Source organism: Triturus cristatus, chromosome 7 (genome assembly GCF_964204655.1).
Source record: "Triturus cristatus chromosome 7, aTriCri1.1, whole genome shotgun sequence".
Taxonomy (NCBI): domain Eukaryota; kingdom Metazoa; phylum Chordata; class Amphibia; order Caudata; family Salamandridae; genus Triturus; species Triturus cristatus.
Window position 1 is genome coordinate 1,195,592,955 of NC_140590.1, and position 23,561 is coordinate 1,195,616,515.

The window sequence follows — 23,561 nt, forward strand, 5'->3', positions numbered from 1 at the left end:
GAATGTGTGTTTGTCACATCCTTATAGTAACAGGACCACACATTACATCCTATATTAGAGTTTCAAGTAAGAGAGTCAGACTCTAACACTAGCAGAAGTGCACATTCTGGAGGATTATACAAAATATGATATTAATATGGCAATAATCTGATATGCTGAAAGTACGGAATCTGAGTGCTCTTTACAACGCTTCGCCATCTTTTGACCCACAAATTTCAGCCACTGTGAAATCTGCCAATTTCCCTGTATTTGCTTTATCAAAAATCTGCCCTTTCCAAGTACTTGAATACTACCGATTAGTACTGCAGGCAGTAGTGATATCAAGTGTACATTACAGCATGGCAGCATACATTGGCCTCCATAAAACATCAATTCAGAGGCGACAACAATCACAAAACAGAGCTATATGCCCTGCATGTGTCAGAAGAAAAGCGATCCAATTTCCCTGCAAGACCTCAGCTGACCTGACTGTACAGGGATCTCCAAATTCAACACAAAATCTGTGCCTGCACTGGGTAGCAATCCTCTGGAATGATGAAAAATACACATGAGAACTGTTTCACTTCACCGACTTCTGCATCCCCACGCGCCTGCGCTGACCAATGCTTGAAATGTAGGTTCTCTATGTCCCATTGTACCTGTTTGCTACTCAGAGGTGCTGGTACTCTTCAATCAAAAGCATTGGAGCAGCGCTGAAGAGAGCCGGTACCCTCCCGCTAAAATTACAGAAGTGCAGAACTCAGTGCCTGACAGTGCCTGTCTTTTTTAAACATTCTTTTTATTGATCGTGCCCAGTAATCAACATTTCAGTTACATACTATTGAATCAAATTTACAAGTTGTACAATGGCCCACCTTAGCGTTTTCAAATAGACAAATACACAGAAGCTTCGTTCATAGGCCCCCCTTGCCCTCCCCACTATATGCCCCGATATGTTCGCCAGGGCCCCCAGAATATTTTCCTCTTCTTTGAGCACCCTCTGTTTAGGTAAATCATATGTTCTGCTTGCTGACATCAGTCAAGATCAGTGATCCCGTCTGTCACTCTGGGGGGGGGGGGGGGGGGGGGGGGAGGGCAATTGCCCCCCTTGTGTTTAGCTATGTTGCGTTTGGCGATCACTGCGACCAACGCCAGTCACAGTTTCATGTATGCGGCCCATGTCCCTTCACTCGATGTCATTAACAGGAACGAACCATTTTGGGTCAGTTGGGAACTCCATCCCCACCACTTCCGCCATTATTTTCCCAATACTTTGCCAATATGTTTGTAGCACTGGGCAGTCCCACAACAAAAGAAAGAAGGATCGCTCCTGCCCCCATCTTCTGTGATATTGATCATTTTCGGTGCGTCATATACGATGTTGTGTGGTTCGGGGGTAATATACCCTGTGTAGGATCTTTAGTTGAATCAGTCGAAACTGGCACGAATTGCTACCTCCCTCGGTCCCTGTATAGTTTCTGTCCATTCTTCATCGTCTAATTGCCCCAGGTCATTTTCCCAGTGGACTCCCAATGCCCCTAAAGGATCAGATGAGTTATTAAGGATTTTCTTGTATATACTTGAAATGTCTCTGTAAGTCAAAGGGTCTGTCAGTAGTCTGTCTTCTAGAGGAATTGCTTCCGGTAAGGTTGTCCCTTCGTGAAGGTAGTTCTTAAGGGCATGCTCCAACTGGAGATATCTCAGCCATTCTCCTTCACCCAGTTCGTATTCTTGTGCAGAACTCTGAATGTGATATAAGCTTGACTTCTCCCTACATCCTTCAGTCTATCTAGGCCCAGCAGTTTCCATTTACTGAAACTGCGTAGTCTGCTACCTGCCCATTTACTGCACTGATATACATGCCAACACGTATCAACCGGAAAGTCAGGACATTTTGAAAAGAAATAAGGGTACATATGTTCCTCATTGACATATTGAAGCAGAAGCACTTTTAGGCAGGAGACAGCTTATCTAAAGACATTTTTGGGCTGAAAAATTGGGAATCTCCGGTCTGCACTGGGTCTGTTGGCATGCATGCACTGGTGTTCACGGAAGAGCCATGGTGCTGTGCACTAGCAGTGCGTCACTCACCCAGGATGAGCAGCAGGCCCGCAGTGCCGCAGTGCAGGGGTCCCATGCCGTGGGTCCCGGAAGTGCCGCTGCTACCAAGTTCTCACTGGAAGGGTACTCGGAGGTACACAGGAATCACCCCTCAGCAGGCTGGCGGGATGGTAGCGCTCGAGTGCTGGCATCAGGTACAAGTGAGCTGCTGGCTGCTTCCAACCTCTGGGAGGTGAGCACACCTCTCCAGCTGGTTTTTCCTGCCATACCGCCTCCTTCTCCTCCTTCCATCATTGTCTTCCCGTATCTCTCACTGCCTCTTCCTTGTGCTCATCGTGTTCGGCAATAAGAGCGTGAGTCACGGGCTAGAAGGCACAGACAGTGACATAGCATCACATTTCCACATTTTACAGTTATATTTTTATCTGATAACCCTGGACCTTATTCGCTCATACTTTGTCCCAGATTTGGAGAAATACTTTATACTTCGAGCAATGGTGATGCAAATTACCAATTCAAATAACAACGAAAATGATACCGATGATAACAATAACAGTACTATTATTAAATACAATTAATATAAATAGTAATAATAAAATAGTAATAATGTAATATTAATAATTATAGCAATAATAATGTGTGTGTCTATAAAGTACCCCCTCCCATACATTATAAAGGCATTGCAAGTTACAAAGGAGTTCCTTTGGAAGGTTATGGAACTCCGAGGTGGCTTGCAATATCCTTATCATGTATGCTAGGGTGTAGTTTATCCCTTATATTTTATAGTCACAACATCACCTTTCCCACAAACCACTTAAAACCTTGGTGCGCACCTCTTTCATCTGAAAGAGTGCGCAAGTTTGCAAACTATAAAAATAAAACTTTTAGTGCAAAATTAGATATTTGTTGCAAACAGATATTAGAAACAGTTCAATACATGTCAGTTTTTTGCAGTAGCACAGAACGTGTAGAAACACGCAGAGAGATTTTTGTTTTTCTCTGTCTAAGGAGTGCAAAAAATAAACACATTCTCTCTGCTTGTCAGTGTAAGCTATAAAAGTAGAGTAGAAGAAAGAAAATCAATGTTCTGTTTTCATTGCTTTAAACAGCTCTTCAATTATGCTCCATGTCCTTACCTGCCTTTCACCTCAGCTGCTGGCAACAGGCATCATGACCTCAGAGCTCAATTGTAATAACCTTATAATAGTCAAGTTCTGACGTCTTTTCTTTATAATTGGTGAGTTGGTGTGTCAGGAGACCAAGGGGAACGCTGTGTGGTAGGACATTTGTGCCGGCACAGTGATCCCACACAGAAATGTGAGGAAAATTGTATTTTTTTAGCTAAATTTTAGGGGATTCTGGGTAGGAAAACATTGGGAGATCAACCCAAGCCATACCTCACTGGACTCCCCCAGGTGTCTAATTTTCAGAAATGTGTGGGTTTGGTAGGTTTACCGAGAGGGCAGCCAAGCCCGGGGCCCAAAACACAGGTGCCCCCCTTGGAAAACCAGGTTGTTTTGTAATTGGTAATTTTAATGTCTCCACAATATGTTTTGGGCCCTTGCCTGACAGGGGGACATGGCCAACCCACACATGTGAGGTACCATTTTTATCAGAAGACCTGGGGGAACGCTGGGTTGTAGGAAATTTGCGACAGCCCAGTGATCTCACAACTTTCTCACACAGAAAAATGAGTAAAATGTGATTTTGTTTAGCTAAATTTGAGGGTTGCAGGGACTTCTGGGTAGAAAAATGTTGGGGGATTCATGCAAGCTACACTTCCATGGACTCCCCTGGGCGTCTAGTTTTCAGAAATGTGTGGGTTTGGTAGGATTCCCTAGATGGCCGCTGAGCCAAGGACCAAAAATGCAGGTGACTCCCTTGAAAAACCAGGTCGTTTTGTGATAGATAGGTGGGTACCCTGTTTTTGGTCCCGGGCTAGCAGACATCTAGGGAAACCTGAAAAACCCATACATTTCTGAAAAGTAGATACACATGAGAGTTCAGTGAGATATGGCTTGGCTTGATACCCCAAACCTTTCCTTCCAAGAATGTGACAATTTGTTTTGGGGGTTGTGGGGGCATTGGCATGCCCATATCTGGCAGCCCCCAGCCCTATGTATAACAAATAAAACAATCCCTGGTGCCTAGAGGGCTTTCTGCCCCCCCTCCCCGGGCTAATTCCCGATCTGCCTTGGCAGTTCGGGTTGGACTGTTCCCATGAGGCACAGGGTCAAGACTGTTTTGGATATAGCTGGGTCTGAAGTGAGTTGGTGAAGTGAGCTAAAGAACGATGAGGGATTCAACCCAGATCAGTGACTGGGGGTGAGTGTCTGAAAAGTTTCAGAGCTCTGTCCATCATCTCTTTGTGTTTGCTTTGTTCGCCCTAAGTTTGCAGGGTATGCTCAGGCGTGGGTCCCTTGCTCACCTTGCTACTGGATTCAAGTTTACCTGGCTGATGAGGGGTGTAACCCCGAAACCGGTCCCAGGATGCTTGTTTCCGGTTCAGGGAAGACCTGGCTTGGCAGTTCAGGCTGGACAGTTCCCATGAGGCACAGTGTCAAGACTGATTTGCATATAGCTGGGTCTGAACTGAGATGGCGAAGTGAGCTAAAGAACGATGATGGATTCAACCCAGATCTGTTACTGGTGGTGAGGGTCTGAAACGTTTCAGCGCTCTGTCCATCATGCCCTTCTGTTTGCTTTGTTTGCCCTTTGTTGGCTGGATATGCACAGGCATGGGTCCCTTGCTCACTTTGCCACCGTATTAAAACTAGCCTGGCTGATGAGGGGTGTTACCCTGAAACCGGTCCCAGGATGCTTGTTTCCGGTTCAGGGAAGACCTGGCTTGGCAGTTTGGGCTGGACTGTTCCCATGAGGCACAGGGTCAAGACCAATTTGCATATAGCTGGGTCTGAACTGAGGTGGCGAAGTGAGCTAAAGAACAATGATGGATTCAACCCAGATCTGTGACTGGGGGTGAGTGTCTGAAAAGTTTCAGCGCTCTGTCCATCATGTCCTTCTGTTTGCTTTGTTCGCTTTAAGTTGGCAGGGTATGCCCAGACGTGGGTTCCTTGCTCACTTTGCCACTGGATTCAAGCAAGCCTGGCTGATGAGGGGTGTAACCCCAAAACCGGTCCCAGGATGCTTGTTTCCGGTTCAGGGAAGACCTGGCTTGGCAGTTCAGGCTGGACAGTTCTTATGAGGTACACTGTCAAGACTGATTTGCATATAGCTGGGTCTGAACTGAGATGGCGAAGTGAGCTAAAGAACGATGATGGATTCAATCCAGATCTGTTACTGGTGGTGAGGGTCTGAAACGTTTCAGCGCTCTGTCCATCATGCCCTTCTGTTTGCTTTGTTCGCCTTACGTTGGCTGGATATGCTCAGATGTGGGTCCCTTGCTCACTTTGCCACCGGATTAAAACTAGCCTGGCTGATGAGGGGTGTTACCCCGAAACCGGTCCCAGGATGCTTGTTTCCGGTTCAGGGAAGACCTGGCTTGGCAGTTTGGGCTGGACTGTTCCCATGAGGCACAGGGTCAAGACTGATTTGCATATAGCTGAGTCTGAACTGAGGTGGCGAAGTGAACTAACTTCTACTGCTCCACCACCAAAAGTTTGGCAGTGTGGAGGGAACGAGCGCCACACCCGGAAGACCTCCCTCTCCACTTCCGGTGTGCCACCACCTCCTGCAAGGTTAGCTGTCTAGCTCTCCGCCTACCCCACGGTACATAAGACCTGAAGGGTGCTTCTGCTAGGCAGATTGAATTGAATGAACGAGCGCAGCAGCGTGCTCATAGCTACGATCCAGACGACCTGAGATTACTTCAGGTTGTGTGTTTTTTAAAATCAGTCCCGCTCCTGTTTGCCGACGGTAGCTTGCTCCTAGCAACAGAAGCGCAGCGCACTGTATTTGTTTTAAAATATTTGCACTCAGTATTACTGTGTCACTATTTTCGCTGTTTCACTCACCTAATTTGCACCAGGCGTGTTCTACTGCTCCACCACCAAAAGTTTGGCAGTGTGGAGGGACCGAGCGCCACACCCGGAAGACCTCCCTCTCCACTTCCGGTGTGCCACCACCTCCTGCAAGGTTAGCTGTCTAGCTCTCCGCCTACCCCACGGTACATAAGGCGATGCACTCAGTCAAGCGCAGCGGACGTGCGCAGCGGGCGCGCCGTCAGCGCGCCGGAGTCGCGCCAGAGTCATGCCCGTCTGCGCCCGTCCGCGCCTGGGCCGTGCCGCGTGCCACTCCCCCTGGCCCAGCCTCTCCCCACTATATTTACAGTTCCGCGCAACTGCATGCACTGAGACCCTCTCTATTGCTATCACATATGTCCCCTCAATTCTTCCTTTCAGATCACATTTGTGGACCATCCATCTGCAAACTCTGTATACGTCCCCCTCCCAAACAAAGAGTATCTAAACCACTACAGGCGGCTCTCATAAATGCACGCTCCCTCTCAAAACACCATCTTGACATCTTTAACTTTATCTCAGCTCATTCTCTGGACATACTGTTTGTCACAGAGACGTGGGGAGATGCAGCAGCTGACCCTGACTTTACGGTGGCTCTTCCACCTGGCTTCTGTGTCAATCGGCTAGACAGACCATTAAAAAAGGGAGGCGGCTTGGCCGTCATATACAGAGAACACCTCCGCACTATTACCTCCCCCCTCCCCAACATGGACTGCGAAGCTCTCTCGTTTATGATCACCATCTCTGGCAATCAGTCATTTACAGGGATTTTAGTCTACCGTCCTCCAGGTTCACGCCCCATATTCCTAGCCAATGTTAACAGCCTCTTAGAGAATGCTGCAGGGAAATCTAATTTTACCATTCTAGGCGACTTTAATTTCCACCTAGAGGCCAAAACTGACACCGACACGACCTCACTCCTGGAAGACATGGCAGCTGCAGGACTCATCCAACTAGTCACGGCACCCATCCATACGGCAGGGCACACCCTTGACGGGATATTCAGTAACAATACTAACATTACCTACTCTTCACAATTACCTCTCACCTGGTCTGACCATTCAGCGGTACTGTTCTATATTAAATTTAAACCACCCACGGTTCCTCCATCCAAACCCGAGGCACCAGTCAAGTCCAGGAACTGGAGAAACATCAATATTCCCGAACTAGAGGCTACCCTGGCAACCGCATTAGACTCTTCTGACATCGATCCAGTCACAGCTTCCACTAACTATCTTACTCCCCTTAATAACGCAATAAATCATCAGGCACCTCTGAAAACAACCTATCCAAATCGTACTTCCCCGTCAGCACCTTGGTTTTCTGAAAACCTGCGCCTGCAGAGACAATTCTGCAGGAATTTAGAAAGAAATTGGCGCAAACATTACAACCTTATTTATTTATTTTTTGCTATTTTTAAAGCGCGCAAATACCCATACAGGTGTCTCGGCGCTAGTGATCACAGAACTTCCTACACTTTGACGAGGTGGTTAGGCAGAGGAGAAAAGCCATGTCTTGAGGTTTTTTCGGAATTTAAGGAGCGTGGGGGCGGTTTTGATGTGCAGTGGGAGGCTGTTCCACAATTTAGCAGTGGCTGTAGTGAAGCACCTGTCTCCCCAAGTGGCCTTTTTTGTCCGAAGGACAGACAGCATGAAAGCTGTGGAGGATCGAAGGGTTCTGCGATGCTCCAATGGGCGTAGAGCTTCTTTTAGGAACTTAGGCCCTGGATGGTTAAGGGTCTTATAGGCTATGCAAAGGGCCTTAAATTTTATTCGGCTCCTGATTGGGAGCCAGTGGAGCTCTTTGATGTGATGGGAGACAGATGTGAATTTGGAAATAGAGAGTAAGGTTCTGGCAGCCGCGTTTTGCACGGTCTGGAGTTTGTTGAGGACTCCTTCCTGAGCATTAAGAAGCAGAGAGTTGCAGTAATCCGTTTTAGAAAACACTAAAGTACTGATAAGTGTTTTGCCGGCTGACTGTGGTAGATAAGGAAGGAGTTTCTTGATTTTTTTGAGGGTGTAGAAAGCAGATGATACAACAGCATTGGTGTGATGGTGGAAAGTCAATTTGTTGTCAAAGATGACTCCCAGGTTGCGGACCTTAACCACCGGTTGGGGGGGGAGATCCCAACTCCGGTGGCCACCATTGTGGGGACCATGCTGGTTTCAAGCTCCCGAATGTCATCACCTCCGTTTTATCAGAGTTAAGTTTAAGACAGTTTGATGACATCCAGGAGCTTATTGCCTTCATTCCCTCCTGAAAGTTGGCTGCCACGCTAGCTCCATTATTGTACACCGATAGTACTAGTTGCGTGTCATCGGCGTACGTGGTAAGGGCAATACCATAAGATTTTATCACCCTCGCCAAGTCCGATACATAGATATTAAAAAGCGTCGGACTTAGCGAGGAGCCCTGTGGAACGCCGCAGGGGAGTGAGAAGGTCTGGGAGGTGAAGTTACCCCTTACTGATCAAATCACATATAAAAACGCGCTCACTAAATACAAACATCAGCTAGCTACTGAGAAAAGCAGTTATTATGTCACCCAGATCACTTTAGCAGAAAATTCCACCAGAAAGCTCTTTCAGGTGGTCAACCATTTGGCCAACCCTCCTGCTCCACCTGAAAACACTTCACAAGAATTTTGTAACTCATTGGCAGACTTTTTTACTGCTAAAGTTACCTCCATATTTTCTGCATTCACACCTCAATCCATACCCAAGGCAAAGATCTCTGTCTCCACCCCTTCCCCCATCACCCGATCTTTTCCACTTTTTCAGTCTGTCACACTTGAACAAATCTCACACCTCATCACAACCACCAAATCAGGCTCACCACTAGACCCATGCCCCCCCTCTATCCTTAACCTTATTCCGGGGGCAATTTTACCAGCCTTAGCCAACATATGCAATAACATGTTCCAAACTGGTATCTACCCAACAGTGTGGAAAAAAGCAATTATTAGACCTTTGCTAAAAAAACCTTCCCTTGATCCCACCGATCCGGCTAGTTACAGACCCATTGCATGCTTACCCTTCCCAGCCAAAATTTTTGAAAACATCATGAATCAACAATTATCACACTACATTCACACCCACAACCTTCTGGATGATACACAATTTGGCTTCAGGAAAGGCCACGGAACAGAGACAGCACTCATCAAGGCAGCAGATGAGATAAGACACACCATGGACAAAGGAGGAGCGGCAGTCCTGGTGTTGCTGGACTTATCCGCGGCCTTCGACACGGTCATCCACAACATTCTTATCGACCGTGTCGCTGCCATGGGCGTTGTACATAAAGCTAGGGATCTCATCGCCTCTTTCCTACACAACCGTTCTCACAATGTTAAACTAGGTTCCTTTCTATCATATCCCCTTTCCCTTCCCTGTGGTGTCCCACAGGGCTCCTCACTAAGTCCGACCCTTTTTAACATCTATGTGTCGGACCTGGCGAGGGTGATTAAGGAACATGGCATCAGCCTTACTACCTACGCTGATGACACTCAGTTAGTCCTTTCAATACACCAGGACGGAGTCAGGGTGGCTGCCAACTTCCAAGAGGGAATGTTGGCCATCAGTTCCTGGATGGCAGCCAACTGTCTCAAACTGAATTCCAGCAAGACTGAGATTATGACCTTCGGTAAACTAGAGCCCTGTTGGTCCCCTCAGTGGTGGCCTAATGATCTGGGCCCTCTTCCTACACCTGTCACTAAAGTAAGAAATCTTGGAGTCATGTTTGATGATCGGCTTCTTTTTAACCATCATGTCAATAATGTTGTCTCAGCCTCTTTCCTTACCCTCAGGAAAATTAAAAAGCTTCTACCCTATATCCCAATCTCGGCTGCAAAGACCCTAATCACTTCCCTGGTATTTTCAAAAACCGACTATTGCAATTCTTTACTCCTCAACGCCCAGGAAAAGGTGCTCAAAAAACTTCAGTTGGTACAGAACGCCGCAGCCAGGCTTCTGCTCAACATCCCCAAACATAATTCCATCTCCCACTCCATCCGCAAACTTCACTGGCTCCCTGTGAGGTGCCGTATTAAGTTCAAGGCCCTCTGCATAGCATACAAGGCCATTAACAACTCTGGCCCTCTGTTCCTAAAACATGCCTTTAGACCTTTAGAAACATCCAGAACACTTCGTTCTGCATCAGCCCACCTCCTCAATGTTCCACGCACTAAAAAGGTCACTTGGGGCGACAGAAGCTTCACAGTTGCTACTGCCAAACTGTGGAACTCACTTCCCCTCAGGATCAAGACATGCCCTACACTGCTCAGTTTTAGGAAACAGCTCAAAACGTGGATGTTCGCATAATTGCTGCCCTACTAGTTCATTTTGATCATTAAAGCGCCGAGACACCCTTTGGGTATTTGCGCGCTGTAAAAATCGCAAAAATAAATAAATAAATAAATAAATAAATAAATAAATAAACTAAAGAACGATGATAGATTCAACCCAGATCTGTGATGGGGGGTGAGTGTCTGAAAAGTTTCAGCGGTCTGTCCATCATGTCCTTCTGTTTGCTTTGTTCGCCCTAAGTTGGCAGTGTATGCCCAGACGTGGGTCCCTTGCTCACTTTGCCCCTGGATTCAAGTTAGCCTGGCTAATGAGGGGTGTTACCCCGAAACCGGTCCCAGGATGCTTGTTTCCAGTTAAAGGAAGACCTGGCTTGGCAGTTTGGGTTGGGTTGGTTCTTTAGTTCACTTCACCAACTCACTTCAGACCCTGTTCACATGAAACACAGGGTCAAGACTGATTTGCATATAGCTGGGTCTGAACTGAGGTGGCAAAGTGAGCTAAAGAATGATGATGGATTCCACCCAGATCTGTGACTGGGGGTGAGTGTCTAAAATGTTTCAGCGCTCCGTCCTCCATCTCCTTGTGTTTGCTATTGTGAACAGATTTCTACATAGAATCACCTTTAGGAGGCCTGTAGTGATGCACACCACTTCATCACAATTCTTTGTTGCTCCTCGCTTCTGGGGTGGCTTCTGGGGTGGAAAGGTCGCTGTTGCGCTTATATAGGCACCTCACATGTCAGTACAGTCACCAACGACGCAGATGCGGGCCAAACGATGCCACTGAGTGCTGCGCAGGGGTACAGGCGCAAGAATTTCCAGGTGCAGTCTGATGCCTGATCTGTGACTAGCTTGAGTGTCTACCAGATAAGGTGTTATCGAAGGTAAGTATTGTGTTCTACAATGATAGTGTGTGGTTAGGAATGCATGCACTAAGCTATATGCTATCTGTTGATATCTGTGGACAACTAGCAGGTCTGAATGTTTTCAGCTCACAGGGGTCCATATTAATAATTGGGTGATTTGTAGAGTCAATAAACATTCAATCTACTTTCATTATTATTATTAACCTCTTGCTTGCATCGGATGGCCGGGTGCTGTCCGATGCTACAGTGCTCGTGTGCACCGGAAGGCTATCGGGCGTCCGCGCACATGGCACTGGAAATCCCTCTGGTGTGGGCGCCAGAGGGATTGCCTTCAGCCCTAAACAGCTTCGGGAGCTGGGGAAGGGTTTCCTCAGCACCCGCGGCTGGTTGGCTTGTTTCAGGGAAATGACGATCAGCGCATATGTCGCTCAGATGCCATTGTCTGAAACCGAAACTAAAATAAACTGGTATTTCAGTTTCACTTTCTATGTGCTCATGGGGCTATTTCAGCCCCCCAAGCACGTAGAAAGACAGGAGGCATATAATTGGAAAGGGGAGAATCACCCCTTTCCAATGGATACCTGCTTGGGGATCGCCTCAGGTGGGCAAGCCCCAAGCAGGGATCCACTCACTGGACACCAGGGAGGGGGGGCGGCCCCTTGGGCAAGGGCCTGTGCTCCCTCCAATTGTTTAGTGGCATATTCAGTCCTTTTGCCCCTCCGGCAGGCAGAAATCCCACTAGATGCCAAAGAGTATTTTCTTTATTGTATTTAGGGGTGGGGGCTGCCCAAGATGGGCATGGGAATGCCCCCACCCCCGCAAACATCCCATTTTGCCAGCTGGGGGCAGAAATACTGTGGAATTTTTGGGGGGTTGGGGGCATTGGCATGCCCATTTGCCCATTTTGTACAGCCCCCCCACCCCTAGATACATTAAAAAAAATCCTGGTGCCTAATGTGCTTTCTGCCCCATGGGGGGCAGATCGGGGTCTATTGCCCCCATCTACCTCACAGGGGTGGCAGAATGACTGTGGAATTTTGTAGAAGGTGGGGCATTTGCTTGCCCATCTCGGGCAGCCCCCACCCCTAAATAAAATTATGGGCTACTGCCCTATTCTGCCCTCCTGGGGGGCAGAAAGACTGAATATGCCACTAAACAATTGGAGGGAGCACAGGCCCTTGCCCAAGGGGCCGCTCTCCCATCCCTGGTGTCCAGTGGGGGGATCCCTGCTTGGGGCTTGCCCTCCTGAGGAGATCCCCAAACAGGGTGGGGTACCATTGGAAAGGGGAGATTCTCCCCTTTCCAATGATACCTCTCCTGTCTGTCTACGTGCTTGGGGGGCTGAGATAGCCCCACAAGCATGTAGAAAGTGAAATTGAAATGTGCCTATCGGCAGTTTTCATGTTCAGAGAATGATGTCAGCGCGACGTGCGCGCTGATCGTCATGTACCTGAAACAAGCCGAACAGCCTCGGGTGCTGGGGAACCCCGTCCCCAGCTCCCAAGGCAGTTTAGGGCTGAAGGAAATCACTCTGGCGCCCGCACCAGAGGGATTTCCAATGCCATATGCTCGGACGGCCGAGAGCCGTCCGACGCACACGAGCACTGTAGCGTTGAACGGCACCCAGGGGTTAATAATAATAATGATAGTAGATTGAATATTTATAGACTCTGCAAATCACACAATTAATATGTACCCCTGTGAGCTGAAAACATTAAGACCTGCTAGTTGTCCACAGATATCAACAGCTAGCATGTAACTTAGTGCATGCGTTCTTAACCACACACTATTTTTGTAGAACACGTTACTTACCTTCGTTAACACAGTATCTGGTAGACACTCTATCTAGTCACAGATCAGGCATCAGACTGGACCTGGGAATTTTTGAGCCTGTACCCCTGCGCAGCAGTCGGTGGCATCGTTTGGCTCCGCGTCTGCATCAATGGTGTCTGTAATGACATGTGCGGTGCCTATATAGGCGCCACCACAGCGCACTGACATTAGTTTCTGTTTGCAACCTTTCCAGGCCAGAAGTGTGAAGCAACAAAGAATTGTGATGAAGTGGTGTGCATCTCTACAAGCCTCCTGAGGATGATCCATGTAGAAATCCATTGGCAGGGCCACTGGAATGGGAGGGGCGGTAAGGAATCTGTGTATAGGTAGATTCTCTAACGGATAAGGCATTACCGAAGGTAAGTAACTATCTGATAGAGACTTCTAGTCACAGATTCCTAACCTTAGCATAGATACCCAAGCAATATCTTCTCAGACTTGGGCCTGTAAACAGATTAGACCATAAGGCCTTACAGGACCGAACAGGCAAAGCGCCCATCACAACCTGACCGTCCAGGCTATAGTGCTTGGTGAATGGTGTGAATACGCCCACATTGCTGACTGACAGTTGTCTGGGACAGGGATTCCATGAGCCAATGCAGTTGTCACAGATTTGACTCAGATGGAATGAGCACACAAACCCTCAGTTGGATGCTTTTTGCTCAATGTATAGAAGATTTTTATGCAGAGCACTATCCATCGTGAGATGGTCTGTTTCTGCACAGTCTCCTTTTTCGCCCTAACATACCCAATGAACAGTTGATTGTCAACTTTGAACTCTCAAGCACAATGAATGTAGAACGATAATATTCTTTTTGGGTTCAGACGGTGGAGTCTCTCCTCTTCTTTAGAAGGGTGAGGTGGGGTAAAGAAAGTAGGTATGGTGATACTTGGGCTTACATGAAAAGGAGTCACTACCTTTGGAAGGAAGGCAGCACAGGTTCTCAGAACCAGTTTGTCTAGGTAAAAAGTGTAGGAAGAGTGCACAGAGTGTGTTTGCAGTTCACTGACACTCTTGACTGATGTTATGGCTACCAGACAAGCTATTTTTATGGTAAGTAACTGGAGTGGACAGTTGTTCAGTGGTTCAAAGGGCAAACATATAAAAAACTTAAAGACCAGATTAAGGTCCCCTTGGGGCATGAAGAATGGTCTTGGAGGAAATAGGTGTTGTAGTCCCTGGAGGAAACGAGTCACAACAAGTGAGTTAAACAAAAAAGGTTGATTCAGCAACTGCAGGAAAGCCAATTTGGCAACAAGTAACCTTTAACAGTACTCAGATCAGAATCTTGCTGGACTAGAGAAAGAACAAACAATAAAACTTGGGATGAGGGTGCAGAAAGAGGGTCAATGTTTATGGATGCACACCATGTCACAAGTTTGTCCCAGTGCCAAGCGTATACCGTCATAGTGGAGGGACACCTGGCTGCCAAAATAACATTACAGGCTTGGAAGGAAGGTCAAAGGCTGTCAACTGCCGCTGCTCAATCTCCACGCATGAAGGCAGAAGGTGCGCAGGTTCGGGTGCAAGACCCTGCCCTGCTGCTGTGACAGAAGCTTCTCCCAATGGGGCAGCCTGATTGGGGATAGATACTCATGCTCAAGAGTTCAGGATACCAAACATTGCGTGCGCAATCTGGAGCCACAAGAATGACTTAGGTCTGGTCTTTGCTGATCTTTTTGAAAACTCTGGGCAGGAGTAGTATCTATGGGGAGGCGTATAAGAAGCCTGAAAACCACTTGAGACAAAAAGCATCTCCGAGGGAGGGCCACCTTGGAAACTCCAGCGCACAGAACTGCTGACATTGTGCACTGTCTGCAATGTGATAAGGTCTAACCAAGGTTGTCCCTAGTCTCGGAAGAGAGTGGCCTTGCACCACCTGCAGCTGGAGACGCTATTCATGATCTACTAGGCATCGATGGATGAGTTTGTCTGCCGGGTTTTCAGAGAGCCCACCATATGTTGAACCACCAGGAAAAAGCCCTGACAGTCCAGCCGTGTCCAGAGATGCAGGGCCTCTTGACACAGTGTCCACGACCCCACACCACCCTGTTTGTTGCAGTACCTCATTGTGTGTTTGTTGTCGCTGGACACCTGAAGTAGCCTTCCCTTGATCGAAGGAAGACAGGCTTTTAAATTCGGATTTCCTTCAGCTCCAGCAGGTTGATACCAGAGTCCTCTGACCTCCACCTTTCCTAGGTGGCACTCCCAGCCTATGAGTGGTACATCCGTCACTACAGTCAGCTCTAAGTGGGAAAGTGCGAGGGGTCTTTCACTGACCCAATCGAAGTTTGTCAGCCGCCACTGCAGGTCTTTTGCTGTTTCTCTGAAATCTGGACCATTTCAGAGAGATTCCCTGATGCTGTGCCCACTGGGACTCCAGATCCCGCTGCATATGCCAACAGGCATGTGTTACCAGCAGGATAAAGAAGGCCATGAGGCTCAACAGCCTCTGAGTCAGTCCCACTGAAATCTGGCATGGAAGCTGAAACAGCAGAATCATTTTGGCAGGATAGGCCCAACACTGCTCTGTGTTCAGAACAGCTCAGATGAAAGGGAGCATCTGAGGGGGAGTCAGGTGTGACTTTGGCACATTGATAGTGAACGCCAGAAAGTGCAGGATGTCTGCCGTAGTTCTAAAGTGGGAGACGACTGCCTGGGACGAGATCGCCTTCCACAGCCAATTGTCGAGGTAGGGAAAGACTGGAACTCCTGATCATTGCAGATGTGCTGCAACCACTGCCATCAATCAATCAATCATTCATAGCATTTGTAAAGCGCACTACTTACCCATGAGGGTCTCAAGGTGCTGAGGGGGGGGGGGGGGGGGAATGCTGCTACTGCTCGAAAAGCCAGGTCTTGAGGAGTCTTCTGAAGGTCAGCAGGTCTTGGGTCTGCCGTAGGTGGATGGGGAAGGGTGTTCCAGGTCTTGGCGGCGAGGTGGGAGAACGCTCTGCCGCCGGAGGTTGCTCTTCGGATGTGGGGGACTGTGGCGAGGGTGAGGTCGGCGGAGCGGAGCTGGCGGGTGGGGGTGTGGAAGCTGAGTCATCTGTTGAGGTACGCTGGTCCAGTGTTGTGAAGCGCCTTGTGTGCGTGGGTGAGGAGCTTGAAGGTTATCCTCTTGTTGACGAGGAGCCAGTGCAGGTGGGGTGTGATGTGGCTGCGATGAGGGATGTCGAGGATCAGGCGTGCGGAGGCGTTCTGGATGCGTTGAAGTCGTTTCAGGAGTTTGTGTCAAATAAGAGAGAGGGGCTCTATTCCACAAAAAGGGTAGAGCGCCAAGAGACAATAGTCCGAAGAAGTATTCCCCTTTTTGGCACCTATGCAAATAGTCATACAAACTCATACAAATATTACACTCAATCGTTCACCAGAACAAGACACCAAAATCTGCACCCTAGTCACAAGGTATTTTAAAAAATTCTTATTTTATTAAAAATATTAAACACAAAACATTGTTGAGCAAAACCAGAATTAAAAGTAATGAGACAGTTACATAACAGTACACATAACTAATGACATTGTGCCTGTTGTGCAATAAGCAAGCAAAAAAAGGATAACAAATAAAAATTAAAAAAGATCACAAATAAAAAACCATACAAAGCATGGGGAGAACACAAGAAAGAAAAAATGTTTTCTAATCCAGAATACAAAGGAAGACACTAGACCCAAATCAACTATTCTCCGCAGTGTTGATACTGCTAGCTAATTTCATCGAGAACAGATGTTACTCCAGTCTACAGTCTGCCTTTTGGCCAAGGCTCCTGCGTCGAGGGCGTTTCCGTAGTCCAACCGGCTGCTGACGAGGGCCTGGGTGACCGTTCTTCTGGTTTCGGTGAGGATCCACTTGTAGATCTTGCGGAGCATGCGGAGGGTGTTGAAGCAGGAGGAAAATACGGCGTTGACCTGCTTAGTCATGGAGAGGGTGGAGTCGAGGATGACCCCTAGGTTGCGTGCGTGGTCGGTGGGTGTTGGAGCTGGTCCCAGTGCTATCGGCCACCAGGAGTCGTCCCAGGATGAAGGGGTGGATCCGAGGATGAGGACCTCCGTCTTGTCCGAGTTCCGCTTCAGTCGGCTGTTTCTCATCCATTCGGCGACGGCCTTCATTCCTTCGTGGAGGTTGGTTTTGGTGGTGTGGGGGTCCTTGGTGAGGGAGAGGATCAGCTGGGTGTCATCGGCGTAGGAGATGATGTTGATGTCATGCAGTTGGGCGACGTGGGCGAGCGGTGCCATGTAGATGTTAAACAGCATTGGGCTGAGGGATGAGCCCTGGGGTATGCTGCAGATCATCTCGGTGGCTTCGGAGCGGAAGGGAGTGGGGGCAGACGGTCTGTGTTCTGCCGGAGAGGAAGGAGGTGGTCCAGTCCAGGGCCTTCTCTTGGATCCCGGCGTCGTGGAGGCGTGTGCGTAGTGTGCGGTGGCAGACCGTGTCAAAGGCGGCTGACAGGTCCAGGAGGATGAGGGCCGTGGTTTCTCCGTTGTCTAGCAGGGTCCTGATGTCATCGGTGGCGGCGATGAGGGCAGTTTCGGTGCTGTGGTTGCTGCGGAACCCGGACTGGGATGGGTCCAGGATGCTGTTCTTCTCGAGGTAGCGGGTCAGTTGTTTGTTGACGGTCTTCTCGATGACCTTTGCCGGGAACGGGAGCAGGGAGATGGGCGGGAAGTTCTTGAGGTCCTTGGGGTCCGCCTTGGGTTTCTTGAGTAAGGCGTTGATCTCGGCGTGCTTCCAGCTCTCCGGGAAGGTTGCTGTCTCGAAAGAAATGTTGATGGCTTTCCAGAGATGGGGTGCAATGGCGGTGCTGGCTTGGTTGAAGATGTGGTGTGGGCATGGGTCTGACGGAGATCCATAGTGGATGGTGTTCATAATCTTGATGGTGTCGTTGTCGTTTATGTTGGTCCAGGAGAGTAGGTGGTTGGTGCGGAGGGTAGTTGTGGGGGCGGAGGTCTCAGTGGTTGTCGGGGCGGTTGTGGTGTTGAAGCTGTCATGGATGTCTTTGATCTTGCGATGGAAGAAAGTGGCCAGCGAGTCGCACAGGTCTTGCGAAGGTGGGATGTCGTTGGTGTTGGAGCTGGGGTTGGAGAGATCCTTCACGATGATGAAAAGCTCTTTGCTGTTGTGTGCGTTGTTGTCTAGGCGGTCTTTGAAGGAGGCCTTTTTGGCGGATCTGATGAGGTGATGGTGTCTGCGGGTGGAGTTCTTGTGGGCTGCGTAGCTGTCCGGTGTTCGTTCACGGTGGCAGTTCTTCTCTAGCTTTCGGCAGGTTTGCTTGGAGGCCTGGAGGTCTTCAGTGAACCAGCTGGCTTTCTTGCTGCTGTGGCTATTGGAGGGTTTCTTGAATGGGGAGAGGATGTTGGCGAAGTCGTTGATCCACTGTCTGAAGTTGCGGGCAGCGGTGTCGGGGTCGGTGGGGTCTGCGGGTGGGCTCCGGACGAGGGTGGTGGTTTGCTGGTCTTCGGTGACTTTGCTCCAGCAGCGGCGAGGGATCTCTTGGGTGCGGTGGTGCGTGGTGGGTTTCCGGAAGGTGAAGTGGATGCAGCGATGGTTGGTCCAGTGGAGTTCGGTGGTGTGGTTGAAGGAGACGTGGGGGCTTGCGGAGAAGATGGGGTCAAGTGTGTGGCCGGCGGAGTGGGTGGGTGTTGTGATGAGTTGTCTGAGTCCGAGGTTGGCGAGGTTGTCGATCAGGGTGGTGGAGTTGGTGTCGTTGTTGTTCTCGAGGTGGAAGTTCGGGTCTCCGAGGAGGATGTAGTCCGTGGAGGCGAGGGCTTGAGTGCTGACGAGGTCGGCGATGGAGTTGATGAACTGTGGTCAGGGTCCGGGGGTGTCTGTAGACGAGGGTTCCTCTGAGGGTGGTGTTAGAGTTGGTGTGGATCTGGAAGTGCAGGTGTTCGCGGTGCTGAGGGTGTTGTCGGTGTTGGTTGAGACTCTGAGAGTGTTCCTGTGGATGATGGCGATTCCTCCTCCTACTCCGCTGGTGCGGTCCCTGCGGGTGATCTTGTAGCCTTCCAGGATGACTATGGCGATGTCGTGTGCTGAGGAGGGGTTCAGCCAGGTCTCCGTCAGGAAGGCGACGTCTGGGGAGATTGAGTCAAGTAGGCCCCAGAGTTCAACGGCGTGTTTGCGGGCAGAGCGGGTGTTGAGAAGTATGCATCTGAGGTCGTTGGGTTCTTTCCTGGTCGGTGGATTGGCGGGCCGGATGCTGGTGAAGCTGCAGTTCCAGCAGGAGAAGGGTCCTTGGGTGTGCTTCGGGGTGGCTAGGCAGCAGGTGCTTGATCGTCCAGTGTTGAGTGCGTGGAGGGTGCTGGAGTCGTAGCGGAGACCGGCGTCGTGGCATTCGCGGGGGCCAGGGGTTCTGGCGTGTGGCGCGGTCCAGGCACAGACGGGTGCAGACGGGCTTGCCTTAGGTCCTCCTTCAGCTCACCAGCGGCATGCCCGCTGCGAGCGTGCGATGCGTGGCCACTCAGCAGCCGACATAAGAAGGGGAGGTGGGAGGGAGGAGCAGCTGGTAGGTGGGAGCAGACGAATGGGAGAGCGGGGGGCGGGGCCGCAGGGGACGTAGCAGCGGGAAATGGGAGTGAGTAACGGCGAGAGGTACAGAAGGCAAAAAAGGGCAAACAGGCAAAGGGCACAGTAATGACACAAGAGGGAAGGAGAAACAGAATAAGGCAGTAAGCAAAAAAGCAGAAAACAGAGAGCACGAGCGGGGGACGGGGCCGCAGGGGGCCAGCGGCGGGACACGGGAGTGAGTAACGGCGAGGGGTACAGAAGGCAAAACTGGGCAAACAGACAAAGGGCACAGTAATGGCACTAGAGGGGAGGAGGAAAATCAAAATAAGACAGTAAGACAAATAAAACAATACAGAGAGCACGAGCAAGAGCAAACCTTTGGCCTACCACTGGCCACCAGGGATGAGGCGCAGGTGGTAGCCTGCGGGTGGAGGAGGGCCTCGAATTTCGTGAGCAGCAGCGGCAGCTGGGCTTAGGGCACGGGCGCACAGGTGGTGCTGTGCGGCGCGGGGTGTGACCTGCCGAAAGGGTCAAGGGTCGCTCCTTGGTGAACACTTGAGGGGTGCGAATAAGGCCAAAGGGGAGAACAGCAAACTGAAAGTGCTTGTGGCCCATAGTGAACTGTAGGTAACTCCTTTGGGCAGGAAAGACATGGATGTGGAAATAGGCGTCCTGCAAGTCCAAAGCTACTATTCAGTCTGCCTGGTCAAGGTCCGACAGGACCTTAGTTAACCTGAGCATCTTGAACTTCTCATTCGTCTGAAAGAAGTTGAGAAGATGCAGTTCTAGAATAGGATGGAGGCCTCTGTCTTTTTAGGGCACTGGAAAGTAGCAGGAAAACCAGCCACCACCTACTTCCAATGCCGGCACCTTCTCAATAGCTCCTTTAGTCAAAAGAGCCAGTACTTCCTGATAGAGCAAGAAGAGATGGTCCACCATCAGCCAGTCGTGAGAAGATGGCATGAGTGGGGGGTTTCCAGAAAGGTGATGGAGCACTGCTTCTGGATGATTTGAGGAACCTTCTTGCCGGATGTTATGGACTGCCATTGGGACAGGTTATGGCAAATCCTGCTTCCCCTAGGTGCCCGTGCTGATATGAGGGCAAACTTAAAAGGCTTGGGGAGGTGACTGCCGATTGGGGAGGTGGACTGGCCAGGCCTCTGGCTGGTGGTCCCACATTGTTTGTGGGAACTGCGCCTGCGGCCATGAAAAGGCTGGGAAACCTGTTCGCCTTGGTTACTGGGGGGGTTGTTGATAGGGAGCCGTACATTGGTCCCAGGATTTAGCCTTAGCTTTTCTGTCTTTTCAGTGCTCCAGCACTTAGTCTACCTTGTTGCCAAGGAGGCAAGAGCCATCAAAGGGCATGTCCATGAGGGAAGCTTGAACATCCCCTGAAAAGCCAGTGGTTCTCAACAAGGCATGTCGTCTGAGTGCCACTGATGATGCAATCACTCTGCCGAGTGAGTTGGTTGTATCAAGCCGACATCTGATGGTGAACTTTGCTGCATCTCACCTGTCAGAAATGGCATGGGTGAGTATGGCTCGGTCCTCCTCCAAGACCATGGGGAACACTTGCGCAACTGAATCCCATGCAGTGTGTGTGTATTGGCCCAAAAGCAGTGGTAGGCTGGTGGAAGAGAACATCCTCTTACCAAAGGTGTCTAACCTTTTGGATTCCCTATCTCTTGGAGTAGTAGGGAACTCCAGGTTTAACTCTGGAGGTGCAGGCTTGGACCACCAATCTCTCCGGGGTGGGGTCCTGGGTGAGGAAAGTGGGGTCCTCAGGAGTGTAGTGGTGGTGGCGGGCATCCATCCTGTGCGCAGGAGCCATTTTACAAGGCTTGGACCAAGCCCTAGCAGGACATTGTGAGGGCTTCATTGAATCAGAGGAGAAGTTCTGTGGGGGTAACTCCCGGCTGAAGCACCTATGTCAAGAGATTCATCTTCACTGCCACCAAGGGCAGTGCAAGGTCCAGAACCTCAGCTCCCCTCCACACCACCATGGCAAAAGAGGCTCCCTCCTCCATAGCTAAGGTGGGAGGAGAGACCAAGCTAATGCTTGCTGAGGTGTACAACCAGCTGGCATTCACATGTTCCTTATGCCTGCTGTCCTATGGTACAACAAGGGAGTGGTGGAATGCCGAAGGGTCCTCAGACACCCCCAAATCCTCCCTCTCCCCATATCAAAAGAAAAAGGCACTGACAATGGGGTTGGGTGTGCCATGGGGCATCTGCAGTGTAGGGAACAATGGCACTGGAGCAGGCTCCCTGACATTTCGTGGCCTCACGGACCAAGTTGCTCCAGATCCAGCTCCAGATCCATGGGGTTCGACTGGAGCCAAGGGCGGGCCTGCCGGCGGGAATCCAGTAGGAACGAATGGGGCTCGAAGGTGCTCCAGTGGGATCGGACCACCTATATATGAGGTGCCTGGCCTCATAACTCAGTCGCTCAATCTCCGGGATAACTCTGGGATGGGCAGAGCAGACCCAGGCACAGGCTCTGGGGAGGAGTGAGGACTCGAGCGGTGTTGTCATTCTCAGGCCTCGTTTGTGGGCTGGCACAGTGAAGTGGAAGAGCACTTCAAGTTCTTGGAATTCTTATGCTTGTGGGACTTGCCCAGTGCTTTGCATTGGGATGATGATCATCAGGAGCGGCTAAGTGAGCGTTTCCAGGACCTTTTGTGTGACAGGGATTGAGAATGTGCTGGGTCGTCTGACGTCGGGCAGCGTGGAGCTTCAGGGAACATTCTGATTCATGACCCGGGAGTCCTTGCAGGCCTTGGAGTCGTGGTCTCGTAGCAAGCACCACAAACAAACCAAGAGTGAGCTTGCTATATACATCTGTTTGTGACAGGCACCCCAGGGTTTAAAACCAGCTGTTTTTGTAGGGGACACTCCTAACATACAGGAGAAAAAAGTCTCAAAAATAGCTTTGACAAAGAGTCAAGGAAATGTCGGTCAAACATTGTGACTGGGGATAGCTTTCTTCGGGTCTGTGCAGACTGGTGCGGAAAGAAAAGAGCTGATGTCAGCTCTCTGGGATAGCGCCTATATAGGCTCTGTGCGCGTCACTTCTGGCACGGATGCCGCTGCCGTGCAACTGAACGTCACCACTTACTGTTGCACAGTCTGACACCTGGGGATAATATTCAGGTAAGGAATCTGCGGTTGGCAGTGTCTATCAGATATATGAATATTAGCACACACAATCGCTCTGAATGTATTGCACCAATGAGCAAGTTATTGTCTAATATGTTTTATTTGTGATTTAGCCCGTTTTCAGCCCCTATGAACATCAGATTTCAAAGGTGACATGTCTATCGAGTTGTACTATGTCATTCATATAGCGGAGACTTAATTGAGTGGCACTGAAGCACATATGAACGTCTAGCAGTGAAATAGAGGAAAGAAGTGCAAGAGCTCAAAATATTATCGTATCTGGTGGTAATGGTTTATTCTTTAGGTACCACATTATACCTATCTTTTCAGCTGTATTCTTTCACTTTATTGCCCATGCTGACTGAAGGTAGATTACTCTGAAGCGTCTTGTAAATCTGGGAAAGGAGGAAACTAGCACATATAGAGGGGGAGGGTGAAAATGAAGGAATAAAGTAACTTAAATAGAACTTAACAACAAAAGTCCAAATGGCTGGTGCCCCAGGACACAAAAACATGCGCTGTTACACAACATTGAACATACGTGCAGTGACTGCCATCTTGGAATACCTGTTGTTTGAGGAAACCTGTTCAAGATGGCTGCTGCACACAGCACATGTTTATCAGGAGTATCAGGAGAGGTCTCTTGATAAGATGGTCACCTTCATGTACAGATTGGCAAAATGCACTGTGCAGAGGTAGCCAGCGCAGGTAAGAGTAGTGGGGTGGGGGCAGAGTTTGGGGGGAGTTGACAGACGATGACAACGGAAACAAATTTAAAAAAAGAAAAACACTTACCTTGTGCTCATGCAAGATAAGGGGTTTACTTTTTTTTTTAAATTTAAGTTTCCCTCGTTGTCGTCTGTTGACTAACCAAC

The 23,561-nt window shown here is 49.6% G+C and overlaps 1 protein-coding gene across 1 annotated transcript in view; it reads right to left on the bottom strand.

The window, feature by feature from the left end:
* The window catches only part of LOC146811582 (serine protease 27-like), a 119,166-nt gene extending 116,941 nt beyond the window's left edge, over nt 1-2,225 (bottom strand). Inside the window, exon 1 of the mRNA XM_085618559.1 lies at nt 2,071-2,225. Within this exon, the coding sequence (XP_085474685.1) occupies nt 2,071-2,116 (46 nt within the window). The 5' untranslated portion in view covers nt 2,117-2,225. The remainder of the gene's footprint in view (nt 1-2,070) is intronic.
* Between the last annotated feature and the right edge of the window lie 21,336 nt (nt 2,226-23,561).